The following is a 27,131-nucleotide window of genomic DNA, read 5'->3' on the forward strand; positions in this document are numbered from 1 at the left end:
ATGTTATATAGGATTATGTTATACGAGTTGTGTACGAATTTGTTAAGTATTTTTGCTGTTATTTAACATGGTTCCCAATCAATAAATCAACATGTTTGCTGTGGGCATGCAAGAAAAACAAAGTTGTCTTCACAAAGCCAGGGTAACATGGAATGACTAAGTGAAACACATTTCATGAGTGAAGCTCCTTTTAACTCTTTTCCCGAGTATTTTTATGAAGTTGTCAGCAAGAGCCAGCATTTTGGTCATATTTACTAACCTTTCAAGACCTCCAGATTATTTTGTGTTTTGAACATATAAACAGTGAATACATGAAGATAAATAACAGATCTTCAGCTTTCATACACAAAATAAAAGATTTTATTCTAGCTTCTACAGCACATTAGTGGTCCTCTCCTCCCGTCACCCTGGGACCTTGGATCGTCTTGTTCATTTGTTTTTGGACGTGGAAATGTTGTTTTACTGCACAAAATTCGTAACAGTGTCCCCTACACTATAACAGTGAAAACATTGATTGACGGGAAATCTCACCAATGGCGGGGAAGCATTTCGTTCTTAAATGGTGGAGAATCTTGTTAATAGCGGGAAAAGAGTTAAGGGTGGAGAAATAAAATATGGAAAAATAAATTCAAATTAGCCCTAGATTTACCCGCTGTAATATAAGAGTGATGTAGGCTACACAATAATCCTTCTATACTCGTAATGTAATTTTCTAGCCTAATATATAATACTGTGAAACTCTGCAAAACGAGTACTTTTGGTACCATAAGTAGGCCTTTATTCTGATTCTGTTGCTTGTAAAATATGCTGAGTACTTTTTCCACTACTGGCTAAATGGGAATTATATACCTGTAGTCAGAGTGAAGTTGTCAGCTTTGCACATATTCATAACAGTGGAAACCAAGGTTATTTTGTGATGCATTTGTGTTCAGCCTGTTGCTACAATAGCTAACAAGATGCAAATTATGATGGTACACTACTTTATAGTTTTCACTTCTTATTTCATCTGATTTGCAATTGGAGAGATGACCGTTGTCTCAATCAATACATTAACTGTAGTGGGCTTTTTCCTTACTTAAGCCAACAGATAGCTAACCTAATGCCATATGCGAAGCAGAAAACTTCAAAACTCAATCACAAGAACAAGACTTTAGATTATAAAGTCGTTTTGATGAACTCGGAGCAAACAGAAGGGTATCGTACTGTACTTACTATCGAGCAGGAATGAGCAACATGGTCTTCCTTCTTTTGCTGTTTGCCACCACTTTGGTCTGCTCTGGTTCAGTCTGCCAATAGTAAGAGAAGAAAACCGATTGTTTTTATGATTTTTTGCTTCTTACATGTTTGAGTTTCTTCATCAGTCAAAAGTTGTTCTAGTTTTTTGTTGTGTGCCCAGGGTACTGTGCTCTCCCATTCAATATTCTTCAAATAACTCATGAGGAGACCTTTTAAACTTTCAACATGTTCTTTGTTCCTGGTGATGTATTTCCCTATGGATCAAACATTGTGTATATTTACGTGGTGAATATGTTGAAATCACCCACCTACAACTTAAAGCCTACTGATGTTATACTCTCTGAAACCTAAAGCCCTGAGATTTTGAGGGCAGGACAAGTTAACTGAATCTATACATGGTTATCTCCACAGTGGATAAACAGATTTTTACTGCTAATTTTAGGATTTTTAACTGCATTTGAAACATCAATCTCCAATCGTGCATTTACAATTTGAATTAGCTAGCCTATGTCAATCTGTTACAATGTAAGTTATGCTAAGAGACATAGGACCATGGGACCATAGGGATGACCCTAAAATTAGCTGAAGCTGCAAAACTGGAGCTCAACCTCTCAGCACGAGCATCCGCATCACTGTGAGCCATTTAAACGTTGTTGATATAGAATATAATATTACTTATTGATGGCTAAAATTGTGGCTTGGTATGTATGAAATATCAAGAGCAAAAGTTAATTTTTGATTTGGCTACCAAGTGTTATTTGCTCCTTAACCAGATTGTGGTAAGTTTGTGTCATTAAAAATGTATCATTTTAGTGATGAATGAAATTAGCAGCATTCTGCATATTTCAGCAACAGAAACCTTCAAAATGTCAATGTGTTTAGCTCTTTAAGGACTTTATGCTTGTAATAAACGTTTTTGTACCTCTTCTACTTTTTAAAATATTACAGGCTTTTTGTTCATCATACCATCTAATGGCAATGAGATGAATACAAAGCATTTTTTTCTTTTTTTTCCCTTTTAGACGTGTCATTTTAATTTCCAGCTTTGATAGTACTAGTTTAGCTTCCAACTCTTCTAGCAGTGTATTTTACATCTTACCTTCTTTTGGTAGGCTAATGAAATTAAGACTAAGAATTCAGTCTTAAACATTTTAACATGCAGCTTTAATAGTATTACACTTCAGCTTCCAACTTTCTAGTAAAGTATATCAACTTTTCAAGTTTAGCCTCTAATTTGCCAGCCATAGGCTACGATTTCCAGGTTTTTCAGCAACTTAGTGCATATGCATTTTGTTATTACCATATTTGTGGTAGCAATGTTGTCCGATTTCAGCTGTCAGTACTCACGCACCTTTTCTGCAGGAAATACATTTTCTACTTTAATTCAAAAACCGGTATGCCTTAATGTACCTCTGCAGCGCTGAATATCTACCAGCTGGGACTGTACAGCCTCCCAGGGTGATTGACGGACCATTGGCCCAATCACAGTTAAGTGTTATCATTGTCCAATGACGTAGGGAGTACGACAACGTTACGTACCTCAGGAAGGCGGAAGTACCGGTGGACCCCCGTGTGTTGTTCTCCTCGAATGCTACTTGTTTTTAAAGAGGTACATTTTGTACACATTAACGTGATAACGGTGAAAGCGTAGCAATTGTAGTTGATGTAGATTTAAACAGCCTCATTATTGCTGCCTGAATCATAAAACTGTACCTAAAATATGCAACGGTGTTAGCTAGCGAGCTAGGCTAACAGGAGCTGTTCAGTGTAACTGTTGTCTTACAGCTGTCGTGTAGAAGAAGATGGTCTTTTTGCACTTTTACCTCTAAAGTTCATTTACCAACTAATAGTTTCGCTTACCAATGACTTACCTCTGTCTCATGTCAGGTGTCATCATGTCGAAGCAGCCGCTGGGGAAGACGTTGTTGAGGAATGTAATCCGCCACACAGACGCTCACAACAAGGTGCGTTTGCGTGTCAATGGGGAAACTGGGAGACATGCCCGCCCAGTTCATTTGGTACACGCCCAGTTTAAACTAATACAGAATAATACAACGGGTTTACAGAAAAATCCTCTGTTCGATTTTGTTGAAGCTTTTATTTAAAAAGGGACAATGCAAATTAAAAAATACACAAGGTGTAAAAATGACACAATCAGCCAGGAGGCTATTTTTCATCTTAATGATCATTTTGAAGTTTGTGGTGCTGTTGACTTGTTTACTCCTGAAGTATAACCTAGCTTTATGAAAATGACTACTGACAACATCTGAAGCACAATAATCTCTATCGTCATTGTACATCATTACAGCTGACTAATACTTTATAAAGTTATAGCGTTTTTTGGACCTAAAGCTCTTTATGATACACTAATCCAGTTCAAGCCCTCGTTACACATGTCATTGACTTACCATACGAATGACAATTACTGATATTTCGCAGCCTTTGCAGGTTCACAAGCTGAATGTTTCACACATTAATTTGCTGCTTTTTTACTTTACCTGTAGTTTAAGTCATTTATATAATCTCTGTAAATATTTGAATCCTGTAAGGCATTAACATTGTATATGTAATAGTGTATGGGCAGTCTTTAATGTACTCACTCTTGTTGACCCGCTGCAGATCCAGGAGGAGATGGAGATGTGGAAAATGCGGGACTGGGAGGTTCACGGGGCCCACCGTAAACATTTATCAGATGCAAAGAGTCTGAGGTAGGAACAGTGAATGCCTCAATTTAATTTGAGCCACCTCAACACAAGAGATAACCAAAGGTCATTTGGGAGTATGTGTCATAATGTCGCTCTCAGTTTAGAAAGCTGTTACTGTTGTATGATTTATTGATGATGGCTGTTTTCCAGTGGGCAAATGCACTGCGATCGAGTGTCAAATCAGCCCAGAGAGCGAGTCTCAGAACATGATGATAGAGGGGCCCGATACTGGAGTCGCAAACTGGATGAATTTGAGGCCAATGATCCTGATAGGTAAAACTGAATACTAATTCTTCACGTACTGTGAATATGTTTTTTGGGGTTTTTTTTATTGTTGTTGTTGTTGTTGTTTTTTTACTTTTCACTTATTGGGAAATTTCTTGGGAAAATCTCAGAGGGACTCATTTCTGAAAGAAGAAAGTGAATTTGTTTCCTTATTTGTATTCTGTACAGTGCACATTTATCTAATTTCAATGAAAAGGAGTCAGACAAGATTGATGAATTTTCATCTCATGTGCTCACATCTCAGGTGGGGACATAGTGGCTTCAGGGAGCTCTATCCTGAGGAGTTTGAAAGTGACAGGTGAGCAAAAATGCAGCACTGCATCAGATAAACAAATTAAAAGAACTGAGCTATGACTCAAATTTTAAAGAAGCATTCTAGAGACTCGTGAGAAAGAGATTTAAACAATAATTGTCGTTGTCTGACATCAACAAACAACCATCATTTAATGTAATTAAACCCAAATTTAACGGATGTAGTGTTATATTGTCAATACACAGTATTCAGTCTTCAAACAAACAACGCTGTAATCAGCTTAATGACATGAACACTCGCAGGTCATTCACCTGGGAATCTTTCGCACATCTGTCATTCATGCTGAATGTCAACGCGGCATTACTGTAGAGACTAGCTGCTGGGTGAACACCATGCAGCATTTTTTTAAGCAGGCTGTCTAACAAAACATTTCGGTCTCCAAGCCAAAGCCAAGATAACCCCGATGACCTCATGGAGGGTTTTTTTTAGATTTTATAAAGCCCCTCCAGAGTCTCAGTAGAGATTTTATAACCGTTTTCACGAGCCGAGTAGTACTCTTTACGACAAGTAAACTGATCTTGATGTGTGAAATAGTTGGATTGTACCTATAAAGTATTTTATTATACTACAGAGTTCCCAGGGTAATGGAAAAACCTGGAAAAGTCATGGAATTTCATAATCACATTGTCAAGGCCTGGAAAACTCATGGAAGTAGTAAATATCATTGAATGTTTGGGGAAAAATCATGGAAACGTGTTGTGTGTGAAATAAATTTAAAATATTTTTTGTCTCCTTTTTTAAGATTTTGGCTTTTGTTTTTCTTGCCAAAGATATTTTTTGAAACAAAAAATTTTGAAGAATTTTTAAAAAAAAAAATTATGAAAAAGAAAATGGGATTGGAAGGCATGTTTTTATTAAAAAAAAGTTTTTGCGATTTTTTTTCTTTTTTTAAAAAAAAAGATTTGGCAATTTTTCTACAAAACCTTAAGATTTAGGCTGCTTTTCTGTTTGTTTATTTTTGCTTACATTTTTGAAAGGCAGGTTTTCTTTAAAAAATTGCCAAAATGACCATTTATCAAGCAAGAAACTGTAAAATCTGAGTTTATTGTTGGATTTCCAACTTCTGGTGGTCCTGGAACACTTTATGTGGGACACTGAAATTGTGTTTGAACAGAGTTTGAATGTGATATGTTCAAAAAATGCTGGGCAAGGGAAAAATTATTTTGGTTTATAATAGTTAATAGTTTGGGGTCCTTTAAAGTTGTGGAAAAGTTTACAAATTTTTAAAGTGAATATGTGTGTGAACCCTGAACCTACTATACCTGTCTAACCTACATGTATTTTGTTCAATCTGTCTTTTTTATAGTGAAAAAAACAGTGCCAGAAAGAAGATTGGCCGCCACAAAAGGAAAAAGTTCAAGTCTGACACAGAAGCCAGCTTATCAAAACGTTCAAAAAAATCCTCTCGGAAGAAGAAAAAGAAAAAGAAAAAGAAAGATGAGGGGGAAAAGCGCAAGAAAGCAGAGTTCTCGAGCAGCAACAGCAGCAGCGATGAAAGCAATGCTACCAAAGATAAGCAGCAGAGGAAAAGGATCAAGAGTCGACATAAAAGCAAGAAAATTGCAAAAGCTAGAGGGAGACACGAGGACAGCAGCTCAGAGGACAGTGATGATGAAGGAGAAAGAGAGAGACGTACTCAGAGACGCAAAAAGCGAAAACAAGACTCCCACAAAGACTCAGACTCAGGGCCAAACTCCAAAAAGAAGACCAGGAAAAACTGGAAAGCAGCAGGTGAGGAGAGCTCAGATGATAGTTCCAGAGCCTGAGGTTGAAAGACACAAACAGACACAGAGCTCAGCTAACGACCAGGAAAACTACTGTAGACTCCTTTGTTCGCCTTAACTTCACAGAGCTTTTCTCTGCAGGGACATTCTGTATTGTACTTTGTTAGACATCAACAAACCTGTGCTGTCGGCACTCTGTGGGCGTTCTGTATAGCAATACCTCATCCACCTCTGCAGTGGTTTGAAGCACACTGTAGCATGAAGAGTGAAGGTGGGGTATCCACACCGGCCTCATTAAGAATTCTGTCGGCTGCAGGCTCATTGATTGATCATTGACTCTGGCCTCAGACTGTCTGCCTCACATGGAGACCTGTCCTGAGTGTTTTTTATAGCAATTTTTTATTTGAGAGGACAGAAAAAAATATGCAATTTCCTCATCACATATGACAGAATGTGCTTTTATCCATTTTTTTTAGTTTTGTAATTTTTGATATTTGTAAGTAGCACACTGTCAAGATGAAAAATAAACATCTATTTTGTTGTTTTTCTTTTTTTAAAAAAACTTTGTTATTTTAAAAAAAATGTTGAATAAACAAGTTTAGTATTCTTACTGAACGAATAAAGCCAATCAAGTACTGTATGTGTAGTTAAATTCTAATATAGTTAGGGACTATACAAAAATTATCGTGGAAAAAAGGACATCAAAAAAGGGGAAAGGTATTATAATTTTGCTTTAGCTGAGGGTAGTGTGACCTTTTGAAAGAGCTGGGTAGATTTTTTGTCTTAAATATATATTTTATTTTAGCCTAACTTTGCAATACAGACAATTTTCACCTGTGCCATGCTTTATAAATGTGCAGTTTGCCACAAGCAGAGGAGAACAGCTCTACCTTTGTAAAAGGGGTTTTATCAGTTTGTACATTGGTGGTGCACATTAGAAGTTCCATAAAGATATGAGGGCCAAGACAATAGCTATAATAATAATAACGATGTGAGCTTGAATAATGGTGAATGATGACATTCTGTAAACAGTGGCACAATGCACCCACTGCACATTCCAGTTATGAGGTCCTTTAAATACAGAGGGATTTTGATTTGCTGTCATTATTTCTATTGTTCATCTAAATGCTCTGAAAGTCAGCCCAATGATATGGTTTGCCACAGTCGTTGTTATAGTTGTGGCGTGTGGACTCAGCCACCCACTTGAGTTGGAACTATTTTTAAAACTATGTATTTATAGCTAGTTTTGTTGCTTGTACAGACAGCTAGCCCATTTCTTTTTTTTTCTTATTTTTTTGGCATATCTGAATTGTGTGGACAGTCAAAAACACATAAAATGTGCTTATTGTAAATCTTACCCCTAACCACATTTGGAAGTGGTTTAAGATGTGATTCCAATCTGATTTCTACAGATGCATCTCAGTCTGGATGCTCTGGCTGCTCTGATCAGATTTAAAAGTGTCTTTGAACACAACGCACAATGACTACATCAAATCCAGAGTGACAAAAGTGCTGAGTAGAATCCATGCTGCTAGTAGCAGATGCTAAAGAGGACAACATGAGGAAAAAACACTTGGTGGACAAATACCAAAATAAATTCAGTGTGAAATGATGGACTCTACTTTCTCAAGCTTCTGCATAGGAAAGTCGCGTTACCAACAACGCTTTGTAGCTACGGACGCCTGTGCCATTGCCACAGCAACGCATACCATTAGGTTTGTGATGTCTGGACACACAAATCTGATCTAAATACTTGTGAATACTAGTGTGGACCATCGTTTCAAGATCTGATTTTAGAGACAAATCTAATTTTTCTGCAGTCTAAATGTAGCTAAATATATATACATCGCTTTTGGTGTGGGTCCTCCACACCAAAAGCGATGTATATAAGATTTAAATTGGGGTAAATGATTAAATATGTTGAACCAATTTAACAATTATTATTTTTACATGGTGTGAGAAGGGGTGTTAGAGTTTTTTTTCTAAGATTTAAGAAAACATTAATAACACCAGGGGGTCTCATTGGGGGGGAGGTTACAAAGTGAAACAATTTTCATATAGTCCCTTATTACTCTGTGCCATAGACCCAGTTGTCTAGAATATAAGCAATAATGCAATGTCACCAGCCTTATATTTGAACTTAAATAATAATATATTAAACTATGAGTCACAGGTCTAACATTGATTGCTGGACTTTCTGTCATATCAATGTAAGAACCACAGTTTCTACCTGTCTTTTAAGATAACATTAATGTGTCTTCGGAGCCAAATTCAGCGATGCAATAAGGTGGAAGTTTGGGTCTAGATATGTCAGTATAATAATTAATATTTTCATATTTTGAATAATCTGCATGAGAAAAATTACATTTCCAATTTAATTTTTTCGATGTGTCAGGCTGTTTGTAAAGAAATACAGAGAGGACGGCTTCCTCTACATCGGCCATCACGGATCAAAGACCTCTCTGCAGTTTTGTCCCAGTCTGAACACAGTCTTTTTATGATGCAGGAGATATACCTTAAAAAGATGCTATTCATGATCAAAGAGAATAAAATTTACTGATTTAGGCTGCTTCTAGTCAAAGAGCACCAAGTGGTTCAGCTGCATTCTGAAGTGAAGAATTTAAATGCCTGAGAAAAATATCCAGTAACGCCAAAAGCAGCCCTGAAAATAAAAATGTAACACAACGCTCCCATAAACAGCACCATTCAAACCACATTAACATCATGTGCTGCGCCACTGGTCAGTTCCTTCCTACTACACTTGTCAGACTACATTTCTATTTAGCCTTTTTAAAATATTTTTTCTATTAAAACAAAGTCTATATAAACCTGGTGAAGAGTAGTAGGTCTGTGCCATCTGGATATTTTTAGATAATCTGAAGCTGAAGAAAGTGTTGGTAAACCATTTTGAAAGTGTGTGTGTACTGGAGGAGCCTGAAGCACTTTACTGAGTCGGTGTCAATAGGCTAAGTGTTCTCTGTAAGCAGCAGAGTGTGGGCTGTGTTGAGCTTGGCTGCAACTGCCCGAATCTTGGAGACGGAAAAAAGCAAACGAAATCTGACTGGTCAAATCAGTGCTGACGGAGGTTTTTAAAACACATTGTCAAGGTTAATAAGCATTTGGCAAGAGGGCAGAAACGAAAATTGAGTGTGTTTTATGGATTAACGTTAATTCAATGTATTCATAAAATAATTATCTAGAGGAAATAACCAATAAATAGCATTTTTATTCTTGCTTCATTGAAAATCATGACAAATGTATGTGGACTTCACACTGTAGCTTGATGACCACCTGTTATGTAATTTTGAGCGAAATGTCTAAACAATTATCAGATAGATTACAATGAAATTTGTCCAGACATTCATGTTGTCCTCAGGATTAATAAAGGTTTTGTTTGAGGGATACACATGAAACAGATGGTCTGGGCATACTCTTCCAGATAATTTTGAGCATTAATTTCCTGCAATATACAAATAGGCATGTAAAGACTAAAGTGAGGCCTATTAGCAGCAACTATAAAAAAAAAAAGGCTACAGTAAATACAGTATATTACCCACAACCCTATAAATGATTATACTTTTTTATTTTACCACAGAATTGTTTGTCCTCAGTGTTTGTTTTAGCCTGTCTATATTTTCCATTTGGCACATCTCTGACTTTACTGTTTTGTCACTTTCTGTTGGTAAATGCCTAGAAATAGGTTTTCTTTAGAAAGCAAAATTCGCATTTCGTTATTGTCTCTCGTTCATTGAAGAAAAAAAAAAAAAAAACCTTAACACGCGGGGGCTTTAAGTAACTGCTGATATTGCTTAAAAAGGCAGGGCCGGCTCTGATCTCCTCCCCTCAGCTGTATCCACAGCAGCTACACTCATGTTTCTGAGCTGAAAACTAGAGATAGCTGTTTTTAGAAGTCTCTTTGTGCTCTCTGGGCTCTTGCAGCTATTAAAGCTTCTGTCTGAATATTTTTGGTTTCAAGTTCAGTTTCACTCCTGTGTTCCCGTTTTACTTCAAGATATCAGCCTTATTCTACTGTTGACCTACCGATTTCAGCCCTATAGGAGAGCGTGTTGAGTAACTGCTGATGCAAACCTGCGTTTGCTGCTTCACATTAAAAGCTTTTCACTGGCGAGCCAGCGGAACGCTTTTATTGTGATTCTGCACTATTTGGTCAGCAGATCAGTCTGGGGGAATAGTACAAACAGTAGCAGCTACAGTGAGCTGAGGATGGCTGCAGGCGACAGACTCTTGTGGTTTGTGAGTAGCACAAGGTAAACAGCTTTACCTTACTGTGCAGTTCACAGCATGGTCCTGGAAAAACCCTCATTTTGAGCATGTTAGCAGGCTCTTATTAATATTTATCTCAAAGCTGCACAATTGTAGCAATACTATGGTTGGAGACTCTTTAGTCTTATTTAGAAATAAATGCAAATAAAAGTTTTTTTCTTTCCTATTTGCATCTTACTACATTATGTGTGCAGCTCATATTATAGCTTTCAAAGAGCCATTACTAAATTGAGGGTAAAACTTTTTACAAATGTCTGTTACTGCAAGTCTGCTCAAATATTTGAGAAGGCAGCAGGATTAGGAAAAAGGCTGTTAAGACAATTATTCCTAATTTACAGTTTCAATTAGAGAATGTCTCTCCACAAAAACTATGTATAAAGTGTCTTGATTGACTCCATTTTCAGGATACAAACAACATTTGCTAAAAACAAAAGACACAAGAAATCATTAGTAAATTGCTTTAAATGTTAATTAGACTAAAATAAAGAAAGGAAGCATCACATGTAGGTTTGAGACTACTGGGAAAGCAAGAACACAAGGATAGAAAGGGAATCAGAACACTGCAGTCTGGAGTCAGTTTGCAGGTTTCATTTTTTGTAAAGTGTCATATTTAAGTAGGATAAAAATCCACCAATTACAAAGTTATATAGAAACTTCGCATCAGCATCTGAGTTTCTGCACAGTTGGAATAATCTTTGTTGAAAAAAAAAGCACTGATATTGTTGAGCGGACAGCACAGTTAACACGGATAAGATTGTAACGGCCACAGCTACTAAACCATGTTCAGATTGGGCCCTTCAAACACACATTACTATGCATTAAACATAAAATGGGATCTTCAGTGAAAAAAACTCACCCTCATCAAGTCGAGGCACATTTTTCTTGCAGTCACTCAGAACTGCTGATGAGACACAAAACGCTTCGCTGTACCCCCAGTGTTTGCTAGTTTGGCTGCCCGGGCCAATTCTGAAGACACGGTGAAGTTTCAGCCTCTTCCTGCCTAAGCAGATTTTGTGTTGAATAATGGTTACACATAGGAGCAGCAGAGGAACACTTCTCCTGCTGAGAGAAACGGTCAGCTGGAAACCATCAGCAGTTAACGAGGAGATGGACAGGGGCTGAGAAATGCCTGCACCTTAAATTGACAGCTAAGCATTTGGAGCCAAAGTTTAAGGGGCAGTTCACCTGCAAATCTAACATGCACTTTTCCCCTCTAACCTGTACTGCTGTTTATAAATAAACATTGTTTTGGAATGAGTTGCAAAATGTTGGAGATATTGGCTGTAGAGATGCCTGCTCTCTCTTGAATATAATGGAACTAGATGGCACTCAGCTTGTGGTGCTTAAAGTGCCAAAAAAATACGTTTTGAAAATTTTCTCCCCACCTGCGGATGGGCAGCATCAGCTGAGAACCAGCCAGACAAAACCTGTCACGTTCACATGATACGCCACACAACGCTGTCAGGTTGAAACGGTGCCAGTAACTGTTTAATATAAGGAGCCCAAGGGTCAAATGGGTGAATGGGTCCAATAAACCTCAGACTTTCACGCAGGAGTCCAGTGCTCGTTTCCTGTCTGAATGTGATGGGGTTTTTTTCAACACCTTACCATGTGCCTCCTTCCCCTAATCCTGACCATCTATGACTTTGTTGCCTAATCCTAACTATCTATGTCAGCGTTGGTAGCTATGTGCTTTTGTTGCCTCCGCATAACCACATGCAGCATAATCTCACCATGTACGATGATATCTCCAGCACTCGGCAACTTACATTTAAACAATCTAGACCGATAAATAGCACTACAGGTAAGATGAAAATTATGTTTTTTTAATTTAGGGTGCACTGTCCCTTTAAGTGTTCTGGCTATTAAAAATTAATTAATTAAAAAAAAAACCAATATTTAAAGCTAAAATATGGACATTCTTTTTTGGGCTGAAAACTGGTTACAATGATGAGGAAAAAAAAGGAAGGGATGGCCCCATTCTAAGAGCCAATCCTCTTTGTCACTGTGGATGCAAATAAGAGATTCAAGAGGATTGAAAACCTCCAGTGTGACTTATCTCTCTGCTCCATGTTTTATCTCTCTGCTGTCCACGCAGCTCGGTTTCATCTCAGCCTGTGCTAAGTAGCTGTAATCAGAGGGAAAGAGGGTGGCAGCAAACAAGTATCCCACATGCACCGCGATTGTATCTTTCTTGCTGTCAAGCCCTTTTTTATGTAATACCTTATTTCACTGCCTGCAGTATATGCAGGCAGCGAAACAAGATTATATGCAGTTTTGATTTGCAGCATGTAAACAATTTTAGATGGTTTACGATACATTCAACTACATTTTAAGTACATTTTTGAAGTGTTCATGAGTCGATTTGTCAACAACTTTGTCTCCTCTTATCAAGCATCTGTGACTGGAGTATTATCAGTTACACAATGCTAAAACACAGGCGCAAACATACAAAAATGTCTACAAGTATTCATCACATTTGTTACTTTTTTAATTAAATATTTGCAAACATGTTTAAACAAAGGGAGATGTTTAAAAAAAACTTTAAATGTTTCCTTGTGTTCCGAACATATTTCTGAACTGTTTTAAACCTGCCAATGAGCGATGTGTATAAACAGAAAATGAATGTTTTTCACTTTGAGGATTTTTAATAACATATCATTAAATATGATTATGGCTTTGTTATATTAATCATCCATTATCTATTAATTCACCAGTTACAGATACTTTGCAAAAGGAGGTATAGGTGTTGATAAACACAGAAAAATGCCCTTATTTCTGCATTTAATTACATTAGTAAGTTATAAGCCAATAAGTGACAGCTTACATACAGTTATGCTTATATGTGCTAAAACAGTAAAGTGTCTCCCACTTTTCAAGATCTGAGCTTTGTCCAAAATAAGAGAAAGTTGAATTTTTAAATAAAAAAAATGTAATAATGGTAATTACAGCATCTCCCCTGCAGTCTAAATGTCATAGGGAACCTTACACAGCCTTGTCTCCCTCTAGTGGGATGCAACAGACTCTACACCCTATTTAATAACAACTGGCTGCATTTGAATTAAGCATCTCATCAAGTTATCATGTCCCTCGTCATCCCACACCCCACTCTGCTTTTGCGGTTGTCGAGCAGCTTTCACAGAAGCCTTATAAATAGTACTCTGGAATCAAATATTTATCATCTCAATTTGTGTGTGTGTGTGTGTGTGTGTGTGTGTGTGTGTGCGCACCTCCCTGCAGCCGACACACACTGCTGCTGCTCCTGAAGCACAAGAAGAAAACGCCATGGATACAGTTAACCCACACAAAAAATTTAATACCCTTCGTGAGGGGATAAATGGTCCAAACTTTTGACATACTAAATAGGGAGAGGTGTGATGACACAGGTTTTTAATGTAAAAACTTGCAGCCAACACCCAAATGCTTTGTAAAAAGTCATGTGACATATGACTTACTTACTTACATAGTTAGTACACATACACCAATGTTTTAATATACTTATATATGTCTTTTTTGTTTGTTGTCTTTTTATCTAGACCAGCCAGATACAGTACCGATTAATATACAGTCACATCTGGAACAATACCTATTTAACATCATACAGTCCGACTGTCAAAGAGGAATCCATGGTTGGTTTCCAGGTCTGTCCTCTTTATGGTAACATTAGAAATCGGCATGTGTAAAATCCTGTTGTTTTTTTTAAATTATTATTATTGTATAGACTGGTGGTGATACTTGTCCTTGTATCTCGTGTCTTCTGTGCAAAAGTTTTTTTTTATTTTTGTTGTTTTCTTTTTTTTTGAAAGAACCCAAAACATGATTGACATAACAGGATACCTGGCTGTTCACTTTACAGTTATGATGAATTTTTTTCTCATTTTATTTTTTAAAACAATTAAACAGTCACATCCAAATGCCACACCCCCTTGGCATGTCACAGAAAAAAAGGAGGAAATTAAAAATCCAAAGACACGCTTCCCATCATCAGAGTGAGTGGGCGGCGATGATGGAGAGGACGGTTTTAATGACTACAGTGAGCAGCATCCTCCATTCGTACATTTTTTAGAATAAGGCACTGCTGCATAAAGAAAGGACATGGCCAAAAAACCTCTCTGGGAGTATGATGGGGAGGCAGAATGGAGGGAGACTGTGTTCTTCTCCAGCAACTCACAGAAAGTTTGCATGTGTAAGTAAATGTGCTTATGTTCGTCTTCTGCTGTTTGCAGGCAAAGTGTGTTATATGGCATGTATTTGTGTTTTTACATGTATGTGGCCTCGCCGGGTTTATTTTCGACTACACTTCTTTCCTCAGACTGTGCTCTCTAGCATCCACTCAGTGCTGCTGAACGTAACTCTCCTGTTGGCGAGCGGCGATGACTCCATGTTGAGCTGGTTGGTGGACTTGTGCCACCTCGTCCTCGCTCTGCGTGGGTAACTATGACTCTGAAAAATGGAGTAATCCCCTCCGTCAAAGGAGAATCTATGCCTAGTTCGTGCCAGCTCATTAGGGAGCAATCCCATGTTGGCCAGGGCACTTTTCTTGTCCTTGAGCCTGGGAGCCTCCTTGGTGCCAGCATTGGGGCCTATGAGACACAGGGACATGGTGGAGCCAGTCAGGCTACTGTCCGTCTGCGTGTCCTCAGATGGCGGGCCGGAGCACTGTGCATCCAAGCTGGTTCTTCTCTTCATCTTGTCTACATTTAGTGGCGGCAGCTCCACCTCCAGGATGGCAGTGGTGGCTGCTGCATCCTCCTTCTTCTCATTGTCCACCCTCAGCACCAGCGCCATGCACTCTTTGGGTGCGTGAGCTTCACGCTGGCCCTCGTCAGATGTTTGCTTGGAGGTGGAGCGCTGCAGTCGCTGCTGGCTGCCATTGGTCTGGGAGTGCATGCTGGAGCTGACCTTGGTCTTGCTGTCCTCTGGGCCGCTGTAGGCCTTGTAACGGATCATCAGGATGATAATGAACACCAGCACTGAAGCAACAATTATACCTCCAATAATGATGATCATAGTGCCTCCCAGGAACTGGCTGTGCATGAAGCGGCACTGGCTGACCTCACTGGCAGTGTGGAACTGCACACAGCCAACCACACGTGTGGCTGTTAATGATGTGATGCCGTCGTCGTAAACCGCCAGCACACAAAGGTCATACTCCCGCCCTGCAGCCAGATCATTGATTAAGAAGTTTTTGCTGGTGGATGGGATCATTCTACAGAGAAAAGAGACACAGTGCAGTGGTGAAGATGCCGAAGATTAATCATTGGAATTACAACGCCCACATTTACTGATTTGCATAAGGTGCATTAAATCACACAAAGGTGTCAGTTCCTTACAACAAAAAGACAACAGGGCCACTGCAGCTCTTACATTTAAATATCACTCATTCTGCTAAAGAAACATAAAAAGCACAACGCTTCATTAAAGTTGACTTATGCATGAATGTTATATCATAAAATAGCAGTGAAAAGTTGCTCTATTGGGTTTGTGTATAAAATGACAGCAAGGGTAAACCACAAGGTGATAAACAAGGCAGAGGAGGCTCGCTCGCTAAAGAATATGCCACAACAGCTGCAGGCTGCAGGACAAGTGACACATGATGTGAAGGCGGTTTTGATGTGTGAATACCTAAGGTCTCATTTTGTCAGCAACTGCAAGATTACACGACTCTAAATACGATGGAGAAAGGCATTGTCTTCAGGTCAAAATTGGCACTAATATAATTAGAAGCGTGTTCCTTTTCCCTAAAGGGAGATTTTGATGGTTATCATTTGTAGGTAATAATGTACCTCCTAAAGACAAAACAACACTCAGCTCCATGCCTAAACTGGATGAGAAAATTATACAGGAGAGCGACTCATTATATCTGATAAAACCTGGAAAAAAAAAAAAGTCGACGACTATTATTAACTCCCTCCATGAATACATAAATCCTGAAGTACTACTCGGTATATCAGATTCAGTTTATGTGCGTCACATATTGCATAAGAAGAACATCAAACTTATTCTCATATTTAAAACAGTATTTTAATGTGGTTTGCAGATGTTTGTACTCAACGTTTTGAAGAGAATTGGCAAATTTTGCTCAACTATAAACACTCTAACTGTTACCCAGGTTTATTGATTTTTCTCCATACATGCGCTTTAAACATTACACACTGCAACTTACCTCATGTGTTGCAACTTACTATAAGAAACTTGACTACAGTATACTGACCCTCTGCTTGTATGGTATTCCTCTATATTTGTTGCACTGGTGGAAAGTGACTCATGCACTCTATTTAGGTGCAATATGATGCATTTTCATTGTATAATACCTTATACTTTTTATCAAAGCAATTCAGAGGGAAATGTTAATTGAAATTGTACTGTTTGCATATTCACTTTGCAGCTATAGTCACTAATTACTGACTAGGGCTCAATCTGTGGGGACTTCGCTTGGAAACCGAAGGGTCGCCGGTTCAAGTCCCGATACGTACCAATTATAGAGTGTGGGCTGGCAGCTGGAGAGGTGCCAGTCTGCCTCCTGGGCATGTCTGAGGTGCCCTTGAGCAAGGCAGAGAAGAACAAAAAACTGCTCCAGTGGTACCACACACTGGCTGACCCTACACTTTGACCCCTCCAGGATGCATATGTGTGGTATTTGTAAAAGGAGGGACTTGCAGAGATTATTTTCAAATGGCCTTGTGTGAATTTGCTTTATGACGAGTGATGAATAAAGAGATTTTTAGATTATTAATGTTATTAGAAACTTTTTAGATAAAGACTTTATGTACAAATCATACAGTAAGCTTATAAAATATGAGCTCCACCTAGACTACTATATAAAAATACTGTTAACACATTAATACTTCAAAACATTCTAAAAGGGGACATTTTGGGTAACACAGTGTGTTATAAGTTACATTTTGTACCTACTCTGTGATGGAAAGTAACTAGGTTGCTACATTTACACAACCACTCCCCTTTTCATAAATATAACAGCTCTAGTTACTTTTTAGAGTTAAAATAAAAATATGGCAATCTTGTAACTCTCTTGGCTAGACACTTGATTCTTGTCAAATTCCACATTCCATCTACCCATCTCTCATTCGAGATATCTTCTACATTGTTAATATGGAAAAAAGAGATGTATGTTTTAAGAGGACGTGGGAACCATTTTTTGTATCCGCTACACAAACTGACCTTAGGTATCATCCCGAACTGACAAACTCTTACAGCATTTTCAGTGTCTCCACCAAATCAACAGAAATGACTCACTTGGGGTTTAAATGTTGCAAACTCCTCATATATGCAGGTGTATGCACATACATACTTACTGTTGCCACATAATTACATCATTTCTGAGCCTAGTTGACGGATTCTGTTTGTTTTTGACTTTCTCCTCCAGGATTTTTCTATCTGTGCTCCTGTAATGACTTACAGCCTTACTTGAAACTAAGTATTAATGTCTTTTCTTTGTTTTGTATTCTTTGTTGTGTATTCAGATTGATCTGTACTTGTTTTGTCTTAATTCTTATTTGATTTGATTGAGATGTGTATAATGAATAATGGAACACAAACTGGAAATATTCCTGTCAAATTATTATTATTATTATTATTATTTTAAATAAATAAAAAAATAGGATGTGATAAGTATTCACCTCCTCCTACTCCTTTTGGACATTAAATTCTTATCTTGTGTCCGATGGTTATTCTGGTGATGTTTTTCTTGCTTATATTTTATTTTCGGCATGTTCAGAATAAAGATGAAGACTAAAACGCTGTGTGTGTGTGTGTGTGTGTGTGTGTGTGTGTGTGTGTGTGTGTGTGTCTGTGATCTGTCCAACCAAAGACTTCCCATATGAACTTCTTAAATTTAATTAACAGTTTCAGGCCCAAGAGGTTATTTGACCCAATAGAAAAGTGAAGAAAAAAAAGGATTTTGTGTCAAATTTGTGTGGCAGAGCTGGTTGGGAACTATTTGACTGATCAAATTAACTGTATATTAAGTAGGTAAAAGTAGCTCCACCTCAACCCGCTACAACAGTAAAATGCTGCTTAGAAATTGCAAGTGTTGAACTTTATTGCTACTTTACTTGGGTAAGTAAATGATTAAAAACTTCTCCCACCACTGCAACCAAGCCTATCATTAGACAACCACATCTAATCGCACTCCGTGTTTCCACCAATTAATGCAGGCACTTGCTAATGATACAAACAGTTACATGCAGTCAAATAGTTGGGCCTCATGTTATTGTTTATTGTCATATTATGTTTTAATGATGCTGAAAGGGCCCTTTAGTCCTTTAGAGCGCTGGACTCCATAATCTCGCCAGCTGATTGCAACAGCCTACTCAAATATCACAGATCAAAAATTGTTTACTGGATCTGGAAATATCTTAATTGAACTGTACATTTTATGCATATGATTATTACTGTTCATTTGAAAGCATTTAAATTTATGGAAAAATATTTCTCCTCTGTTTGTTCCTCAGACTACGCTATAGGGGTTCTGCTTATTTTTGGAAATACTTAATCATTTTGCATCTTTGGGATCTGTCAATCTGCCATCATGCACCATTGTGTCATTCAGCAGATGGTAACTCCAGATGTCTCACCTTTACTCGTGTCCCTGCTCTACCCCCCTCCCCTCTCTTCATCCTTACACCCCCTCCACTGTGGCTTACCTGTACACCAAAGTATCATCCGCCGTGCTGTTGTACTGAATCTGGTACATCCTGATGCCGGGGATGTGGCGTTCAGATGGCCAACGGATCACAGCGGAGGAGGAGGTCAGCTCAGTGACCATCACCCTCCTGTCCTGCTTATCGTAGCCCTTGGTGTCATTGCCAGATTTGGAGGAGGTGGTGATGTCTGAGAGGCCGGGGTCCTCACGCATGTGGCCTGTGTTGTTAACAAACAAGGGTAAGGGGATCATGTTGATCTCAACAGCAGCTGTGGCGATGCCTGCGGCATTGGACGCCACACAATTAAATGCGCCGCTGTCCTTCAGCGTAGTGATGAGAATGTCGAGGGTGCCATTATCATACAGGATGGTGCGGGAGTTATTATTCACCAGTTTGCCATCTGGTGATCGCCAGTGAATATCTGGGTCTGGATCACCCACTGCTTTGCATTTGAGAGTCACGCCCTGCCCTTCCATCACATAGGGTTTGGTTGAAAGATGTTTGGTGATCAGCGGAGGCTCGCAGATAAACTCCTCCTCTTGGATGGACCAGAAATACTTGTCCATGAGGTGTTCAGGCGAGGCACAGGTCTCCAGATCATCCTCCCTTGTCAGCCTGCGAAGCCACAGTAGCTCGCAGTTACAGTGGAGAGGGTTTCCGCCGAAGCTCACCGCCAGAGTGGACGAGCTGGAGCCCTTGGCATCAGACAGGACCTGAGCGTGCTGGAACAGGCTGTCTGGTGGCAGCTTCTGCAGCCTGTTAGAGGTCATGTCCAGGCGTACCAGCTTGGTGAGCAACGTAAATGTCCCCGCTCCAATGTGGTCAATCAGGTTGTGGTCCAGCGTGAGCGTGTTAATGTTGGTCATTCTGGCTATGGCTTCCCACGGAAGGCTGCGCAGGTTGTTATTGGAAAGATCTAAGTCCTCTATGGTGGAAACAAACTCATCAAACGAGGTGGGTGCCACCTGGTGGATCTGGTTGTTTCCGAGGATGAGGTGCCGCAGGTTGATGAGGCCTTTAAAATGGTCCGTCTTTATCACGCTGAGCCGGTTTCCATCCATATGGAGCGCCCGCAGGGATTTTAGTCCAAGAAAGGCATGGGGGGTGATCTGGCTAATGGTGTTACGAGACAAGGTGAGGTGGACCAAACTGGTCATGTTGAAAAAGTCTTTCCTGCGGATGATGGTGATGAAGTTGTCAGTGAGTCGCAGCTCCACTGTCTTGCGGTCGATGGTGGGGGGCACAAACAGCAGACCAGTCTTGGCGCAGAGCAGAGTGAGGGTGGGGGAGAGGTGCTGACAAATGCAGCGGCCAGGGCAGCTGTATCCCTTCACAAGAGCTGCACACAGCAGCACGCACAGAACCAACCGGTCCATTGTTGATCAGTTTTCAGGTCCTGCATGTGAGACAGATAAAGAAAAAAAAGGAGAAGCATTGAGTCGGAAAATAGAGATATCTGAATAAATAAATAGCATCGCGGCTTTTATGAGAGCCTGCTGCAAAAATCAAGAGTCTGACCAAGACTGCTGAGACTGCCAGCAAGGTATCAATCACAAAATGAAATGGAGCTTTTCTGAAATAATGGCACCTGGGATGATGAAAGGCTGCACCAACACTGTCAGAAGCCCGTGTCTCTGTAGCCTTTTAATGGAAATAACAGAATGTTTTTTTTTGTGCCACCAGGCTGCATCACAACTGAACCATCTAATTTCTTGAATGATCACAGGGCAGTTTTCCTGTATTAGGCAAGTATGTGCCATGAACATTTCCATCATTAAACAAGCCTTGTGTGTTTTTCTTGCTGCTGAGTTCCACGTCAGGATGGAGAATTAAAGGTAGAAAAGGGCGCTTGTCAGCAGCGCTCAAGGATTTTCATGACCTTTTCATGCTCTCTGCTCTCCCTGTGCTTCAGAGATGTACTGCAAAATTAGACAGAAACCTGTCATGTAAATCACGGCAACAAAAAGTAAAAGGAGAAAACGGTGGCTTGTTTTCGAGTCCGTCGGATGGAGACATTGAGGATGTTCTGATTCTCTGATTTCTATTTAGAGGTATTGATTTCCGTCTCGCAGAGAACACGCCTGTGGTGACAGCAGTAAGAAGTGATCCTTGGCTGCAATAACCATAAGAGACCCCAGTGGAGCACAAACAGTGATGTGCTGATGCCACATTGTCAGTGGTTTTACCCTCTTTGGCATCCATCTTGATTGCTGACGCCTTAAGCTTCACAGTTGATGTGAGAGCCTGTTAACGGCGATAAAGTAAGCGGATGACAACTGACTTTTCTTTTCTACTTTTAGAGAATGACATTTGGGTTGAAACCACCCCACCCAACCCCACAGGACAACACTTTTGATCCCCATATTTAAGAGGTCCAGCATAATTATTTCAAGTCGCTCAACATAACTAGCGTCTGGTTTTTAAAACATTTTCGATGTGTCATCCCATTTGTCATGACTAATTTTAGTGGCTTTATCTGTCTTTCACCATGTTGAGGTGCTGCTGATGTCCTTAATACCACTGATTTCGTGCCCCATTGTGCCCAAAGCAAAAGCATCTAATGGCTAAGTACTGATAACCCTAAATTAAATTTGATTTAAAAACGCCTGCGGTGAGATTCATGGAGTATTCTAAATGCCACATGTCAAATTTCATAGCAGAAATAAAGCACAAGCAAAGCTCTCCTCCTCCATCTCTCAAGCTATTCCCCATTCGCTTGCTTTGCACAGCGACTATGTTATCACTTTTGTCCTAAACTAAACAAACTTGGTATGATGAGAGCTGTTATGCTGTTCAAGATAGTGAGAGAAGTGTGAAAGTGCAAGTGCATTTCTGCCATTTTACATCAACCTGCATTGCATTTGCCAGCCCGGCAATGATAATTCACTTCTCCTTTTTTCACTCTCTTGCACAGACACACGCTGCTGTCTGGCTACCATCTGACAAACAACAGGGCACCTCGTTAACTATGAAACACTGCTGTCCAATCAGAGCTCTCATTAAAATCTGGGTTTGCGTGATGTCATTTTTCTGAGAAAAGTAGGACAGTTTGAAGCTCAAACCAGTGGGAGAGTTCCTCAAAGCTTGTTCATCAAAATTACTCAAAACTGACTGTCGTCTACTCAGTGGACCATAAGACTGCACTTAATAAAAGGTGGTGCACCTTCACTTGGTTTGTGTTTACACTTTCTTGTCTCCTTGTTATGACTCTGCAGGCTTGGCTATAACCTCCATCTCTAAAACACAACCACCATAACACATTTGAAATTGTTTTCCTGTGCACTTAATTTAACAAAGAATATACAAGCGAGATAAAAATACAACATGTGCACTTCACATAGTTAAACCTCTTCCATGTGCAGAAACACACACCATGTGGTACACTGTGTGAGAAAACTCCCCTGAGAGAATTTATTTATTTAGCTATGCTCCTTTATTGTTGGAAGGTGCCTGCCTTGTCGAAATTAATTCCCCAAACTTCCCTTTTTAAAGATGCTGGAAAAGCTAAAACAAAAAAGTAGGTTAGTGCAGATCATACTTCCTGTTAAATAGACTCCTATATAAAAGCTAGAGTAAAGTGAAATAATTTCAACAGTTTTGTGATCTTTGGTTCAGATCAAGTGTGATACTACTGCTGAAGTTTTAATATATCAGTGTTCTTGCTTGATTGTGTTAGTTTTAAGATGGTAACTAGGCCACAAAGCTCATGGTTTCTCCGAGGACCATCTGTACCCGAGCATTTCCTGCCACACCGTCGAGGATACTCTATTGATCTTTCAGCATCTCAGGAAGGGAGGGAGGGGGGGACTTTGTTGCCACGGCAACTCTGGTGTAGAATGTAGGTCTTTGAATTGCATTAAGACGATGTTGAGCTGCCCAGAAAAAAAAGCAAGGCCTCAATCTTAATGGGTGCTGAGAAGGTGAGGAGGGACGTGAATGGATGTTTGAATGGCCGAGTAAATTAAAAGAAAAGGGCAGCTCTGCCTCACAATTCTATTTCTGTTTTATTGTTTAATATTAGCGCCAGCCGGCGAATCGATAGCACGGGGTGAGCTGGAGTTTAGGTTTGGTTTTTGTGTCCAGTCATGCAGGAGCAAAACCTTTCACAGGGGAAGACTTTTGATGAATTACTTCAATGCAATCTTCTTCCTTTCTTTAGTCTGCACTGAGCCCCATTAGCACCAGTATATAGCATTGGTGATTCTTCAACAAACGTACACTCATACACACTTATACACAATATACCATATAAACACAATAAACAAAGCAGCTCAACTCATAAGTTTAACATTAAGGTACTGAAAAAAAAAACAAATATACCAAAAATAAGCTACAAAATTAGAAACTAGTCACAATTCTTCAAGCTTTCATAGCAGACTTGATCGTTTTTTTTTCTATCTAGAAATAAAAAGCATTTCTTAATAAATATAAATCCCTGTCTGAATCACCCTGAATTATATATTTAACCTTCAAGTGTTTTCACACATTTAAATTTCAAGAAAATACAATACTACAATAATCTCTTACAAGGGGGACTTCTACTTTCACCCAGGTTTAGATTTTATTTTTTACACCATTTTCATAATATACATACACCATTTACGTTTTTTGTAATGTTTGGAGATGTTTTAACACATTTTTAAAATTCTAACTTTTAGCAGCTTGTATTAAAATATTCCTACATTCCCAAGCTAAATGAACAGGTAAAATGGACAATAAAATGAACTATATATATATATATATATATATATATATATATATATATATATATATATATATATATATATATATATATACACGGAATGTGGGCGGGAGCCCTTCTGTGCGGAGTTTGCATGTTCTCCCCGTGTCTGCGTGGGTCTCCGGCTTCCTCCCACAGTCCAAAGACATGCAGCTCAGGTTGATTGGTGACTCTAAACTGCCCTTAGGTGTGACTGTGAGCGTGTATGGTTGTCTGTCTATATGTGTCGGCCCTGTGATAGTCTGGCGAACTGTCCAGGTTGTACCCTGCCTTTCGCCCGATGACAGCTGGGATTGGCTCCAGCCCCCCTGCGACCCTTATGAGGACAAGCGGTTACAGAAAATGACTGACTGGCTGAGTGTATACGTGCATTCAGATACAAATATGCACAACCTGTATATACCTATAAAGCTTTTGCTGTTCTTTCTGGTGTCCACACACAAACATTCATACACCATCATACACAATATAACACATAAACAAAGCAGCTAAGTATGGAAAAGAAACAAAATTGTCAACCTTTTAGCAAATATTAAGCCTTATGCAAAACACATAAATAGCATTTCTTAACAAACATACAGTGAATCCTTGTCTTACTGACCTTGAATTATATATCTACCCCTTCTGTGCTTTCGTTAAAAAAAAAAAAAAAATAGGGTATTGAAAAAATACACCCCATTATTTTCTGAGGGGGAGTTCGACTTCAACCAGGTTAACATTCAGTTCTTCAACAATTTTCATAATATACAAACACAGTTCACTTACAGCTCCTGAAATATCTGGACATACTGTTTTAAAAAATATTTAAATTTAAATTTAGAATAGCTTATATTCACATTCTGCTATGTTCAGAAATTAAATATACAAATGAAATTATACAATAACATACATCCATGCTTACAGCTATAAATGCATATATAAAGATATGAATATTCAAAACCCGTATACACATATAAACATGTTAACAGATGTTAACATCTGCATAATCCTCTGGAAACTGGTTTAATAACATAGTTACATTTAAACTTTATTTGTAAACTCCAATTAAAGTCTTTTCCATTTTCCCTGAGATGACAGTGTTATTCGTTGTGAATGAAATTGGGATATCTGCTTCCCCTAAGCCACCCAAGAGTGGACCTGACATTAAACACTCCACTTAGTTTTTCCAAATCTGGATCATCCTACATCCCGAAATCCACAGAGCTTCCTTTGACATCTGTTGCCGCCAGCTACAAAAAGCTGAATCACTAAAAGCCCTGAAGACCTCCAGACACAACCTGAATATGAGTTCTGAGCAGCATATGATATAAAATCTGAATCAAATTTTGAGCTGGCGAACACTGATAAAACGACATGCCCGTGTCTAAAATAAATCAGGGTGTCTACAGATATTAGACACATGTAATGTTCTTAAATACCTTTTAAAGGTACATTTTAACCAAATTTAAGACTGATATTTGGACAAACCCATCTTGTTCTTATTCAAGCATTGCAGGTAAGTATGATAAAACAGATTTTATGTAAGAATGTGATTAATAAAGTGAGTTAGTTTAATCTAGCTACATTTTCAAACAAGTAGAAAGTAAAAAGACTGTATTACGCTCAATGGTAGGTTTAAAGATTTGTAAAATCAGTTGTCGGCTTTCACGCACAAAAGCTTGAATCATTCTGTCAAAAAGAAATCAAAAGATGGATAAATGAAATTAGATCAAATGTTTGTGGCAATCGAGATGTCACAAATTCAAATATAAGACTAATTAGTCACTTTTAATGCATAATAGTTTAAGTTTAAGACATTTTAAGACTCTTTAAGTACTTGCAGAAACCCTGTAAATACATTTTATGACTAATCTAGTCAGTATTGAAGCATTACATGGGTCGAAATATTTAATATTTAAATAATTAATACTGAGCATTTGTCCTGTACAAGTTTTGTTTTCGTCTTTTTTTTTTTTTTTTCATTTTGCCCCCATGACACAACTTAAAAATGCATACCAGAATTCTCTCATCTGTATTAGAGGTGTATTTGAGTAGGTGGGAAAACAAGCATGAATAAAAAAGACTTCATTTAAATGCTGAAAGGCTGTGTGAGATAACAAGCTGTTTTTTTTATGGCAGTGGCACTCGGGGGACAGGGACGATGAGCTGTTTGCAACGTACAGTGTTGCCGTCAGTAAAGACATTTAACTATGGCGGGAGGTGCTCCTGTGTAAGCAGATCAGGTACCTCTTAAGGGAAAGAGGTGAGAGATTTTAATTTTATGTGGCTCATGCCATGACTTGACACTTTTGTATCTGATGATATATTTGATTTATATATTATTACTGTGCATTTTGTATCAGAGCTATAGTGTAACCAGTGGGTGTGTACAGACATATATGATTCTTGGTTTTGAGGGCAGTTAAACACTGCACAAGAGGGATTTTTGCTACTGAACATCTGGCTGTGTGGTGATTGTCCTCCTGCCTCTAATGCTGGACCAAACTGTAATAAAAACACCAGAGACAACTACAGCTGAAATTATAAGTCTATTGACAGAAAAATGAATCATTTAAGTCAGTTATTAAGTGAAAAACAGTTGTTGGTTCCAGCCTCTCAAATCTGAAGATTTGATACTTATATATACCATATATACTATATATACTTTCTCACTATATTTAGAGACCAGACCATTTTAGCAACTTAATTTCTAAAAAAATAATAACTTGGGTCAAATTTAAGGACTTCTTAGACTAGCTTTTTAAAAAATACATATTTTTAGTGTCGGCAAAATCTATTGCTGCACTTTTCCAATTTTGTCATTAGTTATCATACATTAGCTCGGAGGGCTAAAAGGGCTGTGTGGGGGGAAAACAAATAAAGAGGTGAATATTCATATTGAAAAGCCAAACCTGATCCGACTGACATAATTTTATTTTCAAGGGAATGTTGAAGTCATTTTTTAAACAAATGGCAAAAAAGCAAAGAGTAATCAAATATGTATATTTAACAGCCAAATCTGATTCAACTGGCATTATTCTGAGTCAATCATGGCCTTCGAAGTTACATTGCTTTCATTATTCTATTTACAAATTAATGCAAAATGACATCACCAACATGCACATGAGCATATGATGTCATCCGGCCACTTTTGGAGCTAGTGTTGGCTACTTCTATTGGAAAACAGTTGGCGACACT

At 38.7% G+C, this 27,131-nt stretch overlaps 3 protein-coding genes across 7 annotated transcripts in view; 1 reads left to right on the forward strand and 2 right to left on the reverse strand.

Moving 5' to 3' along the window:
- Positions 1 to 3,235, reverse strand: part of dixdc1a (DIX domain containing 1a) — a 24,011-nt gene extending 20,776 nt beyond the window's left edge. For both annotated transcript variants that reach the window (XM_042486735.2, XM_042486731.2), the window contains exons 1-2: positions 3,108 to 3,235; positions 1,213 to 1,286 (exon numbers count right to left, since the gene is read on the reverse strand). The gene's annotated coding sequence lies outside the window, so the exon portion shown is untranslated. The remainder of the gene's footprint in view (positions 1 to 1,212; positions 1,287 to 3,107) is intronic.
- Positions 2,781 to 7,362, forward strand: nkapd1 (NKAP domain containing 1). Of its 2 annotated transcripts, XM_042486736.2 has the most exons (6): positions 2,781 to 2,845; positions 3,124 to 3,200; positions 3,856 to 3,944; positions 4,092 to 4,214; positions 4,471 to 4,524; positions 5,846 to 7,362. In XM_042486736.2, exons 2-6 carry the CDS (start codon positions 3,132 to 3,134, stop codon positions 6,303 to 6,305), a joined length of 795 nt encoding a protein of 264 aa, XP_042342670.2. In that variant the 5' UTR covers positions 2,781 to 2,845; positions 3,124 to 3,131; the 3' UTR covers positions 6,306 to 7,362. The 2 variants fall into 2 exon arrangements, with proteins under 2 accessions (XP_042342670.2, XP_042342671.2); XM_042486737.2 differs by lacking the exon at positions 2,781 to 2,845 and having other exon boundaries at positions 3,054 to 3,200.
- A 6,475-nt stretch (positions 7,363 to 13,837) lies between these two features.
- lrfn1 (leucine rich repeat and fibronectin type III domain containing 1) overlaps positions 13,838 to 27,131 on the reverse strand; it is a 152,099-nt gene continuing 138,805 nt past the window's right edge. For all 3 annotated transcript variants that reach the window (XM_088079068.1, XM_088079067.1, XM_088079069.1), the window contains 2 exons: positions 19,214 to 20,609; positions 13,838 to 15,756 (listed from right to left, as the gene is read on the reverse strand). In XM_088079068.1, coding sequence (XP_087935194.1) covers positions 14,856 to 15,756; positions 19,214 to 20,589 — 2,277 coding nt within the window. In that variant the 5' untranslated portion in view covers positions 20,590 to 20,609 and the 3' untranslated portion in view covers positions 13,838 to 14,855. The remainder of the gene's footprint in view (positions 15,757 to 19,213; positions 20,610 to 27,131) is intronic.

This window comes from Plectropomus leopardus, chromosome 6, assembly GCF_026936395.1.
Source record: "Plectropomus leopardus strain MGB_pleo_1.0 chromosome 6, ASM2693639v1, whole genome shotgun sequence".
Taxonomy (NCBI): domain Eukaryota; kingdom Metazoa; phylum Chordata; class Actinopteri; order Perciformes; family Serranidae; genus Plectropomus; species Plectropomus leopardus.